At 37.5% G+C, this 13574-nt stretch overlaps 1 protein-coding gene across 9 annotated transcripts in view; it reads left to right on the top strand.

Annotated features, from left to right (window-relative positions):
- The window catches only part of LOC113055353 (inositol 1,4,5-trisphosphate receptor type 1), a 116460-nt gene that overhangs the window by 90397 nt on the left and 12489 nt on the right, over positions 1–13574 (top strand). For all 9 annotated transcript variants that reach the window (XM_026221608.1, XM_026221607.1, XM_026221600.1 and 6 more), the window contains 7 exons: positions 810–932; positions 5260–5435; positions 7024–7188; positions 7354–7543; positions 8258–8344; positions 11461–11606; positions 12271–12436. In XM_026221608.1, coding sequence (XP_026077393.1) covers positions 810–932; positions 5260–5435; positions 7024–7188; positions 7354–7543; positions 8258–8344; positions 11461–11606; positions 12271–12436 — 1053 coding nt within the window. The remainder of the gene's footprint in view (positions 1–809; positions 933–5259; positions 5436–7023; positions 7189–7353; positions 7544–8257; positions 8345–11460; positions 11607–12270; positions 12437–13574) is intronic.

Raw genomic sequence — 13574 nt, 5'->3', positions numbered from 1 at the left:
GTAGAGCATTGGATGTTGCCCTGATTGGATGTAACTGGAAATGTGCATGCACATTTGAGCTTGAGATCAATTAGAATTAGTCCTTGAGATTGCCATAGAAACTAACATACAAATGTCCTTGTGTTGTTTAGTAGAAGGCTGTAGAATGACATAATGCAATCAATCACCAAAAAAAAAAAAAATTCAACTTGGAAGTAATAAAAGCTGAGCAGTGCTGCTTGGAACATGTTAGTGACATCATCCATTATTTTTCCCCAGCAGGCTATGTCGTATTATGTAAGATTATTTTCTTTCTTCAAACCACATTGAATAAATTTTTCCGTATAGGAAAACAGGCAGTTTCAAAGGCGCAATGTGTAATTTCTGACTTAATCCCGAAACCAAACAAAATTGCAAAAATAATTACTTTTTTTTACTAATTTCAAACACTGCCATCATCCATTGTTCAGGCAACCAGGTGATCCTGGTCCAAATTCACAAGATTGTTTCCCTGAGTGGAACAGAAGTCACACACTTGGCCAAAGGCTTTGGTGCTTGTTTGAATATTAGCAACATCTCCTTTAATCTCGCCGTCCTCATGAACCTGTTGGTAGCATTCCAAATAAAATCTGTCTGTTTATATTTGTGACAGAACCATGTATGTGGAGCTCTGACATGGTGTGCATCAGGGCTTTAGTATTGGACCCTTTTTGTTTTGTGATGGCATCCAAATAAACACTCTGCAAAGGTGCAAATTATGCTGTGTTAGTGTACATGTTCCTTTAACTTTTGGAATTGAATTTTTGTGTTTTACTTGCTGCCTCCTCCAGCTCAGCCCATCCTGTACTGGTGTTCCCGTAACATGTCCTTTTGGAGCAACATCTCCTTTAATCTCGCCGTCCTCATGAACCTGTTGGTAGCATTCTTCTATCCACTGGAAGGAGTGCGTGGAGGTGAGACACAAGTTTTTTTTTTACTGTTTGCCATGAAATTCTGTACAAATGTAATTTGTATTTCTTTTCATATAATGTTTATAAAAATAAACACATAAAAACATAATATTATAAAAGAAAAAAAATAAATATAATTTTAAGTATAAATATAATTTCGGAAGTCTTGTAATATAAGTATTTTTATAATATATTGTACTATAATAATAATTGTACTATCTATCTATCTATCTATCTATCTATCTATCTATCTATCTATCTATCATATATATCATATATATCATGTCTTAATACTTTCCTTTTTGTTATACTGGGATAAATCATATTGGGATATATGGTAAAATTGTTGGATGTGATGCCCTACTTACAGTAGAAAGTTTTCCACCAACCGCCACTGATGTTTATATTTTTCAAATCTCTGATCTAAACATGCTCTAGCCATCCAATGCCAAATATTCCTAATTGAAAAGGTGCTTAAGTGCTCTGTAATTGTTAGAATACCAGTCACAACTTTGTTAGAATACAGACTGCTGTTTTCATGGAGAGTGCAGTCAGCAACAGATGCTGGAACTTGACACTTCACTGACCTACTTTCAGCACACATAGCCCCCGAAAGACATAATTTGGCCTACATAACAGAGCTCCAACAAAAATGCTGCTGGCCTAACTTCTGTCATGACACATCTTATATCATTGATTCATTCTGAGTGATATGATGTCCTTCACTTACCTCATTAGCATTCAGTTCTCTTGTAGTTTATATAGTTAACATTTTTAGCCCTGCTATTTATTTTCACAAATTCAATCAAGCATTTAATCAAGAATATAAAAAAGGAAAATTGTGAGAAAACAAAAATACAGACACACATCTACCTTCAGACACATCTGAAAGCATTTCTGATCCAAAAGCATGTGTGTTCTTTATGGGGTGTCATAATTATTGACATTGCTTTGCTGCATAACCTGTTTATTGATCACTTACATAACAGGTCACCTGACTCCAGCGCTCACACGCACACTATTGCCCTAATCTCATAGTCTGTGTCTATATCTCCTCCCTGCTCTTTCTGATCAAAAGTGTGTGTTTGTATACATGTCGAAGCAATACAACACCTGTTTATGTCAGCTGAGATTTGACCCTGAAACAGAGACCCAGATAAAGACAAAACCCTGGCAGTTACTTCATTCTTACATCACAGCTTAAGCACAAGCTGCCTGTGTTTGTGATCAATATCATCCTACTTTCAAATGTAACCGATGGCGTAACTAGGTATGTGTAATGTGTCTTAGGCCTCTCTGTGTTTCTTTCGCTCTTTCTTTTATGTTGTGTTGAGTATTGATTGTCCAGTCATTGTGACTGACATAAGTGCCACATCGTGACTGGCATAAACTCTGCATTGTTCTGTCTGGGGTCAGGCTCCGAGGGATCCTTTGTTTTGGGCCTTTCCCTTTCTCAAGTGCACATGAGCGTTTGGGCTTTTAGTTGAAATCTCTTTTAGTCTCTAAAACAAAGGGCTCCTCTGGGAGCCAAAAACCCACTGGACTACAGCTCTGGTACAGATTCAATATAGGTCACGATTCTAAATGCAAACCAATAAAAGCTGATAAAGGACATGTCAAAGGTGAATTTGAAATATTGTCTATGCAATAAACATGACTGTAAAACGATCAGTAAACTGACCAAATGTTTATAATAGGCTGTTTGATATTTAACAAAGAGTTATAGAAGTAGTTCATAAGTTCATCTTCTTCTGCACAGCACATGCTCTTTGACTGTCTGGTCTTCTTTCAAAGATTTTACTGTTGCATGTACTTAAGTCAAGGCCACAAGTTTATAACAGAAACTTTTTTTTTTCATTTTCATATGATCAACTCAACCTTTATATATATATATATATATAAAATATTTAAGTTGGTTTATTATCATTTCACGTTTATTTATAATTTATTTATAATATTATTTGTTATTATTACTATTATTACTATTATTATAATTACTTAGTAGTAGTAGTAGTAGCCCTTCATTGTCACTAGTCACAAGTACCGGCGAAATTAGCCATCAACCTGTCCAAACATTCATTATGACAAGGGGGTAGACAGGACAGGAAGACTTGAGGAAGAAATACAGCATAACATTAGGGAAGCGAGGAGAAAAAAAAACAACACCCAAACTATGCTCCTTTTGGGAGTACAGTGTGTGAACAGGAAAAACACCTCAGCAACGAAAAGCACAAAATGATGCACAAAAAGCAACCATTACGTTGTTATGAGCATAATTCCAATTTATACAGTCTAATTTTAAAATTCTTGAATTTAGAGTAAATTCTCAGCAGCCCATAATCCTGCCTCATTGTATATTATATTTTGTCAGTTCTTATTGTCTGTTTCACACCTTATCAATTTCATTGTTGGCACTTCGAAATCGATTTTTGATCATTTTTAGAAGTTTGTTTAAAGCCTCTCAAGCTGATTATAAAAGGCCTTTTGCAGAGTTCAGTAGTTCCCTGTACAGTATTCGTAAAGGTCAAATGAGATGCCCTGCAGAATTCCAGAATGTGTGTAAGAGTGGCACAGGGGTGTGTTCCTTCCCCTCCCACGCCTCCTGACAGAATGAAGCCATTCAAACATGATGAGAGCTTCAGAAGTACATATTACTATTATTATTATGATTTTGATTATTTAATATTAACACTATATATTAATAGTATTTAATATCACTGGTATACATTTTAATACGTTATTTAATACAGTATCTTCTGTAAAACCAGTTCTTCACAAATTATATTTTGAGTGAAAAAAAAAAAACTATTGTGAACTATGTTCCACTTTTGCTTTAATGACAGTGGCGTTTAAGCTGACACGATCAAAGCCTGATAATAGTTTCTCCAGAATATATTGATAAGCGATTCTAAGATGATCTAGTGCTTCATTGGAAATGTCACGTAATAGGTGTTTTACTTGATTAGTGACCTAGAAACCTGAAATATTTCTCCTTCGTTTAATCTTGTTTCTTTGTTTAACATACTCAAAAGCCTAAAACTTGATTTCCAGGTTTAAATTGGATCTTGAATCCTAGATTTTCACTGTAGTCTGTTTGTGTATGTGTGTGTGTACGTTTGTGGAAATGAATGGAGCCGAGGCTTTGACGTCCTCGATTCTGAATATTTCCTGGCTGCCCACCAGCCCTGCCTGTCCAAACCGAGTCCGTCCTTGCTCGGTACCCGACGCTCATGCATCTTTCAGCTGTGATATTTTTAGCACGCCGGGTTATGTAACAAGCACCTGTCATGTGGTCTACTCGCAGGCGGGAGAGCGAGCGAGTGAGTGAGCTGGAACCATTCCCTCTGTGAAGATCCTGCAAATCCGACTGACCTCATTTTTCTTCTGTGCAAACACACACCCACTTAGCAATCCTACTAATATATTCCCACATAAGACCTTGCTGTACTGTACATTTCATTGCCGTTCACATAGAACAGGACTTAAACAAGGATTAAAAATGATGCCAGAGCGGCTGATGACAAAGCTCCATCGAACCTTAACATATTCAAATGTGTCACACTTTCAGGGTTATGTAACTTTTTTTCTGTTTTTTTTTTTCAAAGCATCTTTCCCTTGAGGGCCAGAATGTGCCCGAACATGTTCAACAGGTGAAACTGCAAGCAATTCAGGGAATCCTATTTAGATCTGCTGTACAGAATCGCAGTTTCAGATATGCAGTGCAGTCATGGGTAGTGACAATGAACATTATCTTAGCTTTTCATCTGCCCTTCTGTTATTTCTCAAAAATAGATAGAGATACAAAATGAAATTCTGTTTGTTACAAGCCCTTACGACCTTGACGTTTAGCTGAATTTCTCGTCTCCCATTTTCCATATGCAGTAAAAGTAAATGAGTTGCAAAATAGCACTTAAAAGTACATTAGAAATCCGTATGACTTGATGGTCTGAAATTGTATGAAATGTTAATTAGATGGTATTTTTTGGAGCTCAGTACAGTTCAGAACAAGTCTTCATTTACATCTTCTTTTGTATTCCACGGAAGAAAGAAATCATGAGGGCAAGTAAGTGATGACAGAATTCTCATTTTCATATTTCCATAATCAGATTGAGATGGCCTGCACATGTTGAAACAACCTAAAAATGACACAATTCCCAGAAACACACTGTGGATTGTTGATTCAAATCAGTCGAGGACCTGAGATAGTTGAACACAAGGCCTGAAGCATCGGTGATGCTGTAACCATGACAGATGGCATGATAACATTGTTTTTTTTTTATCCCGGAGCATGATTGATGGCACTAAAACGTGTTTACCTCTTTTTCCTCAGGCACCCTGGAGCCACACCTTTCTGCACTGCTTTGGGCGGCAATGTTGGTTTCACTGGCCATAGTTATAGTTCTGCCCCAACCTCACGGGATTCGGGCTCTGATCGCTTCCACTATATTACGCCTCATATTTTCAGTCGGCCTGGAGCCCACACTTTTCCTTCTGGGAGCCTTCAATGTGAGTGAACGACAGTTTTTGACAAAGTTGTTAGAGGGCAGCTGGGTGTGTTTTGCACTAAGGTGTGTCGTACGTCACTGGTGGATTCCACACGGCTTTCACAGTCCTCACACAATAACACTTCCTCTAACTGTGTGCACACCTTTAGTATGCATCCTAACCAGCTATCAATTCCAGAAGTTGTAAGGGGTTGTAAGATTTGAATCTTTCTCAAGAAAAATAGAATAATAACATAAATATTTTACTTGGAAATACCTAACAAGACTGGATTTATTTGACCAGAAATACAATAAAAACATTAATACTGTGAATTATTATTACAATTTAAAATAACAGTTTTCTATTTCAGCCATTAAACAGTGATAAATTAGTTTTGATGAACAGGAAATTCGAAAGAACAGAATTTATTTGAAAATACATTGTAAAAACATAAAAGTCCTTGCTGAATAATAGTTTCATAAATCTGACTCTGAACATTTACCGTATTTTCAGGACTATAAGTAACACTTTTTTTCATAGTTTGGCTGTTTGGCTGGTTCTGCGACTTATAGTCAGGTGTGACTTATCAAAATTAATGAAACAAGAGAATTGAACCAAGAGAAAACATTACCGTCTATAGCCGCGAGAGGGTGCTCTATGCCGCTGACTGCTCGTGTAGTCTACACTGAGCAGCATAGAGCGCCCTCTCGCGGCTCTAGACGGTAATGTTTTCTCTTGGTGCTTGGTTCTAAATAAATGCGACTTATATACGTTTTTTTTCTCGTCATGACGTAGTTTTGGACTGATGCGACTTATACTCAGGTTCGGCTAATAGTCCAAAAAATATGGTAAACGGTAATTAAAATCCTACAAATGCAGCATGAGCTAGTAAATTTTTTGTTGTTGTTGCAAACAGACTTGCATCGTTTAGCGAGAGTTAACAGTTGAAGCTTGCCTACATTATTGAAGGTCATTAGCTGAATGCTTTTTTTTTTGGTGGTTTTATGTATAAATAAGATTTCAAAATAACTTTATGGAAACATTTCATTCACTGCGGACATTGCAAACTGATGCAATTACTTTAGCCCGTAATTTGTGGTTGCGATTCAATTGTTTGTAAATCCTTAATGATACGCTACAGATAAATGTTCTTATTGCCACATTTTACCTCAGCTACATTTTACCTCAGCTTTTTATATACCGTATTTTACGGACTATAAGTCGCACTTTTTTTCATAGTTTGGCTGGTCCTGCAACTTATAGTCATGTGCGACTTATTTATCAAAATTAATTTGACATGAACCGAGAGAAATTAACCAAGAGAAAACATTACCATCTACAGCTGTGAGAGGGCGCTCTATGCTGCTCAGTGCTCCTGTAGCATACCACTGAAGACATAGAGCCCTCCCTCTCGCGGCTGTAGACGGTAATGTTTTCTCTTGGTTCTAAATAAATGTGACTTATATATGTTTTTTTCCTCGTCATGAAGTATTTTTGGACTGATGCAACTTATACTCAGGTGCGACTTATAGTCCGAAAAATATGGTATGAGCCAAAATTCAGTGTGTAACTCCAATTAAATCTCTTAACGCAATGGTTGTGATTTCAGGTGTGCAATAAAGTGATTTTTCTAATGAGTTTCGTGGGAAACCGTGGTACGTTCACAAGAGGATACAAGGCCATGATCATGGATGTGGAGTTCCTGTATCATCTGCTTTACCTCATTATATGCAGCCTTGGAGCCTTTGTTCATGTCTTCTTCTACAGCTTGCTTGTGAGTAATACACGAATACACTTTCAGTCACTCCATCAGGCATACCGTAACCTCTCTTTCACACACGGACGTCTCTTCTAACTCTGACCTCTGACCTCTCTCACTTTCACCAACATGAATATTGTGTTCACGCACACACACACTCTCATCTTACTCTCTCTCCAGCTCTTTGACCTGATCTACCGAGAGGAGACGCTGTTAAACGTCATCAAGAGTGTAACCAGGAACGGCCGCTCGATCGTTTTGACCGCAGTGCTGGCTCTCATCCTGGTCTACCTCTTCTCCATCGTAGGATACATCATCTTCAAGGATGATTTCATCCTGTCCGTGGACAGGATATCCAATAAAACACTTGGTGAGAAAAACAGATGGAAGTTTAACTTTAAAAAACGTGTGGCAGTCCACATGTTTCCTACATGGGAAATTCTCATTTTAATGTTAAAAAGTTATGTATACTACCATTTTAAGTTTGGGGCCTATTTTTTATTCATAGTTTTATTCAACAAGGATGCATTAAACTGACCAAAAGTGACAGTAAAACCATTCATAATGTTAGAAAAAGATTTCTGTTTTAAATAAATGTTGTTCTTTTGTTCGGTGTATTCAAAGAATCCTGAAAAACAAAATGTGTCCACAAAAATATTAAGCGGCACAACTATTTTCAACATTAATAATAAGAAGAAATGTTTCTGGAACAGCAAATCATGAATGATTTCTGAAGGATCATGTGACACTGGAGACTGGAGTCATGCTAAAAAAAAAAATCAGCACTGCATCACAGGAATAAATGACATTTCAAAACATATTCAAAAAGAAAACAGTTATTTTTTATTATAATAATATAATAATCTTGTAATATACAGTTTTTACTGTATTTTTGATCAAATAAGTGCAGACTTGGTGAACATAAAATCTTACATATCCCAAAACTACAATGCTATTAAAGTATTTGTTATAATAGTATATTAATCATATTTAAATAAATATTGATTTCATGATAAAATGCAATGCTTCGTTAAAAGTAACAATTTATAGTTCCTAATCTAATCTGTTTTCCCCCTATGTTCAGATCAATCCGCAGGTAAGATGGGAGAGTTCCTGGCAGGCTCGGTGTGCCGGAAAGAGGAGAACTGTTCCACAGAGACCATGATGGATGGTATGAACCCCATCACCCACAACAGACTCATAGTTAAATCTGAGTTTTATGGCCTGGTTATGAGACAAGGAAAGGAGGGACTCGGTGTCCTCAAGAATCCCTGGTGAGGTATCTGGGTGTGTTCAGGGTCAGAGGTTAATGACACTCAGGCCCTAAATGTTCAGCAGGTTCATGCTGGTTTGGGGTTTGAGGTCAGACCAGTATAATTCAGATCTGTAAGTGGGTTTTTGAGTGTGTACTAATATAAGATGCAAGGCCAGCCTAATTTGGTCACTGGAGCTGATGGGCCAGTATGAACCCACTGAACCTGTGGTGCATCTTATCTTGTTTAGCTCATCAGTTAACATTGAAAGACCTCGCTTAGACCAGTTTGAAACTTAGGCTAGCATTGCTTTTCTCATTAAGGGCCCTATCTTGCACCCAGCGCAATTGACTTTGTACACCGACGCATGTGTCATTCCTATTTTGCACTTGCGCAAAGCGCGCTTTTCCCTCCACAGAAGCACGTCGCTAAACTAGTGAATGAACTTGCGCTCCCTGGGAGGTTCAGCGCAAAAAAGGAGGCATGTTCCGGCGCAAACAATCCCTGGTGCTATTTTGCTGTTCCATTAAACAATTGCGCCACTGACCAGAAAAAACCTAGTCTAAAGTCAGTGGCGCGTTGCGCGTTGTTCATTCTGCTATTTTAAGGGCGCATGCTTGACCATAATGTATAGCGTGCACAACGCGCATACACTTTGCTCATGTAATCTACACAGATGCAACAGTTATTTTTGCAAATCATAAACTGTTACACTAAAAAAAAATATTAACACATGAGATGACGGAAATCATTGTGGTGTGCCACGAAGATGTGAAAAAATAGGCATAAATCTAGCTTACAACTTATTTAGGCTAATTTTAGTAGTTAAGGGTCAGACCTGTTTGCCCAATAGTGGCAAGACATATAGGCTATGTAAGGACATCTGACAAATATGTTTGTCCGTCAAGAACCAGAAAAAAAATCGATGAAACAATTGTGGCTATTTCCTCCCACGCCTGTTTAACCGACGCAATTTTGGGTGGGTTTCTCCCATCCCCATACAACACAACTTCTCTGTCTTTCACTGCTCTTACAAGAACATCAGTCTCCTGGCTGTGAACCGCTCCTGGCGTGCGCCTGGTAAATACTCCATAATAATAGCAATCCATAATGGAACTTGCGCACCTGCTTTTAAAGGGAATGTTGGATGACGCTCTGATTGGTTTATTTCACGTTACGCCCAAACCACACCTATGAATAATGAAGCTACTTCAGACCAACCCATTTTAGATTTGCGCCGGGCGCAAGAGCCATTTATCCCGCCGGGAAAATAGCAACAGCGCCGAGACCCGCCCACAAACTTACTTGCGCTTCGCGCTTTGACACTTGCGCTTCAGATCGTTAAAATAGGGCCCTAATAGTGTTACTTGGGCTTAACAAATGTTCAACATATTAAACTTAGTACACACACTACTGCTAAAAAGTTAAGGGTTGGTAAGATTTATGTTCTCTTATGCTCACCAAGGCTGCAAAATACAGTAAAAACAGTAATATTGTAAACTGTGATTTAAATTTAAAATAACTGTTTTCTATGTTATGTATTCCTGTGATGGTCTTTAATGTCACATGATCTTTCAGAAATCATTCTGTTATTTTAAATTCCTCAGTATTCTTTGATAAATAGAAAGTAAAAGAAAAAAAACAAAAAAAGAAAAAAGTGTTAAAAATATTAAAGGGGGGGTGAAATGCTCGTTTTCACTCAATATCCTGTTAATCTTGAGTACCTATAGAGTAGTACTGCATCCTTCATAACTCCAAAAAGTCTTTATTTTTATTATATTTAAAAGAGAAAGATAGTCTGTACCGATTTTTCCCGGAAAAACACGAGCACCTAGAGGCGTGACGTGTGGGCGGAGCTAAAGAATCACGAGCGCCAGTAGGCTTTTGAGTTGAGAGCATGTGGAAGCTGTGACACAGATCCAGAGGCTGAAATTTAACAAGAGCAGCATCAGCAAAGGCGGTATGCTATGTGGTATGTACTGAAACTGTATATATTTGCTTAGCGGTTTTGGAAAATGACTAAGTTCCACTTTATGTCGTCTTTTTTTTTTTTAAGCTGTACATGTGGAAAGTGCAGTTTGATGACAACATCGCATGTTGTTTACTTGATGTGCTTATGGGCTGATAGCTAAGTTAACAACACAGAGATATTTGAAGCAGTTTTACTCACCGCATGTGGTTCCAACACACGATCGTGACCCTTTTCCGTTGTTACTGCATTATCCTTAAGAAATAAACGATGTGCAATCCGAAATGCAGGGAACAAACAAAAACACTTGCACAACTCCGTTGATGCTCTGTAAAAATAAACTCCATCCACTGGTCCCTTAATGCTGTTTCTCTTTTGGTAATCTGTGCAGGGTTGTCTTGCCCTGGCAACCAAAAACACACTTCTTTTGTGACTTTTCGCGACGCTCTCGCTCTGATCAGGCTGTGCTCAGCCTCTCAGGCTCTCAGTGCTCTGCTATACTGGAGCGCGCGCTCTTCCGGCAGAAGTGCCCTCAAGACCCATATAAGGAAATTCCGCTCCATCTAACGTCACACAGAGCCATACTCGAAAAAAACTTTCCGAAACTTGTGACAAACCGGAAGAGGTTTTTTTGGAACAAAAATACTCCTTCAAACGTACAACTTAATTTTTGAAACTTTGTCCATGTTTAGCATGGGAATCCAACTCTTTAACAGTGTAAAAAACTCAGTATGCATGAAATAGCATTTCACCCCCCCTTTAATCTTTAGAAACACCACTCACATTTTCTTTAGAAAATATACAAATCTGGTTGTATATATATAGTTCTATATTTGTTTGCAAATTATCTTTGCTCTTTGTGAATGCGTAATGTGTGTTATGATCTGATATCTTTGAGTCCTATTTTAGGAAAGCTTTTAACCACAAATGCTATTTTTGCTTTAAGGTTTGCATGTATAGGACTGTTCAGTCTGTTCAGAACATCCCACAGTAATACAGAGGCCTTTGTTAGATTAGTTAGACTTTTTGTTTGTTTAGCGCTTACTGATGTTCTGTTTCCTGCAGCTGTGGTAATGCAATCGACTGCGGTCGTGATTGAGGATAAGGAGAGGACGTGTGACTCGTTGCTCATGTGTATCGTCACCGTGTTGAGCCACGGCCTGCGGAGCGGCGGTGGGGTCGGAGATGTTTTGCGCAAACCTTCTAAAGAGGTACCACACAAAGGCTCAATGTTAATTTGGGGCAGGACTGCCTTTTTGGGTGTTCAGGAAACCTGTTTGAAAACAAGCACTGCTTTTCCAGTTCCACTTTACAGAAAATGTATTAAAATAATATAAAATATTATATTATTATTATAAAAAAAAATGTTTTGCTTAAAATAAGATAATCGTTACAATAAAAATAAAAACATAATATTAAAAATGTACACTTAATTTATTTCTTAATTTCTCATTTTCTTTTAACTTGATATCTGAAATACTTTATAAAAACTATATATATTTAAAAGCAAAAAAATAATTCAACTTTAAAATGAAAATGAAAAATATAATAATAAAAACAAATTAAAAATTGTCATAAAAGCTATAATGATATCTCACTTATTCTAACATAACTATTGAATAATTACACACTTTATTGTCGTTACAAATGATGACTAATTACAGCATTTCGAATAGCCAATCAGTCCCTTTTTTCACTCTTATAGTAAATAATTTTTGGTTTAATCAGGCCTTTGGATATTGTAGTTCTCAAACTCAAAGAGAAGGGTAGTTAGACAGAGTTAGAGGAACACTGGTCTATTATTGGATGTTGATTGGGAGGTTGAATTGGAAACAACACTGATATTAAAACCTCCTCCATCTCTTTTCTCCGTAGGAGCCTCTTTTTGCTGCTCGTGTGATTTACGACCTCCTCTTCTTCTTCATGGTCATCATCATCGTCCTCAACCTCATTTTTGGGGTCATCATTGACACCTTTGCTGACCTCAGAAGTGAAAAGCAGAAGAAAGAGGAGGTTCTGAAAACGACTTGCTTTATTTGTGGTGAGTGTCTATGCATCCTCAATGCCAAATACCCATATTATTGCTCCTCTGTGGATGGCCTTATACTGGAATCTACTTTTATCCACTGACTTACACAATCCTGGGAATGAAAGGGGCATGGGATGTAAGAAAGAGGATATTTGGGGACATTATATATTGAAAAATAACAGCTTGGTTGTTGTTTAAATGATTTTCGACATTTCTAGTTGGTATTTTGTTGTTCATATTTCTGGAAATGCACTCTGCTGCAATCAATGCATCAATGCATATCTTTTATAAAATATAAAAAAGTAAAGCATTCACATATCCTTATCAATATTTATGAGCCTTTGTCATTTGGAGATGTAACTCAGTTCTCCCAAAGGTTTGCAGAGTTTCATTAAGTTATCTTCAGTGAATCACAGATGTGTTCATGTACCGGTGTCCTTTAAATTTCATAAGCGCATAAAACTGTTTAGCTCCAGCATAAACATTAGGACCCTTGTTCTTCACCAGAAGTCTTACTCATATCTCACTGCGGAGGTGGTGGATGGTCTTCCTTGTGCCACTTGGCGTGTTTGACCATGTTAGTGTGAGATCAGCTGTAGATGCTCATAAATCTCCAAGTGCACACACCTATTATATGGTATAAGGATGCTATTTTTGACTCATGTCTGTTGATATGAATTATTGAAACTGCAGTTTGTTGGGATTCAGTTCACCTCAAGATCCATGACTAACACTCATGGGCAGATGAACAGAACAAACGTGCAATTGGAGAGTAGATGACATGTTGCAGTCAAGTGACAATTTCCCAATATGTACTCACCAATCATGCATCCAAATTAGACTGTTTGTTTGTGACCATCACATGATTCATATCCTCTGTTTGCTCATAACACGCACCATTCACGCTTGTATACAAACAGTTTCCCTGTGGTTCTACTTCCTCTTCCAGATAGTACAGTTTTCTTTGAAACCAAACCAATTTTAAGAGAAAGAAACTTTGTTATGCATCATGTCAATGTCATGAACTGCATAGAGCTGAATAAGTTCCTGAGCTTAACAAACAACTGATCATTGGGGAGCTTGTCACTTCAAGATAACTCTTAATCTTGATCTTCTTAACTGACTTTAAACCTTAGAAACCAGGTGCATT

This window comes from Carassius auratus, chromosome 36 (assembly GCF_003368295.1).
Source record: "Carassius auratus strain Wakin chromosome 36, ASM336829v1, whole genome shotgun sequence".
NCBI lineage: Eukaryota > Metazoa > Chordata > Actinopteri > Cypriniformes > Cyprinidae > Carassius > Carassius auratus.
The sequence above is the reverse complement of the archived record's forward strand: the minus strand, read 5'-3'. Positions and strand labels throughout refer to the sequence as shown.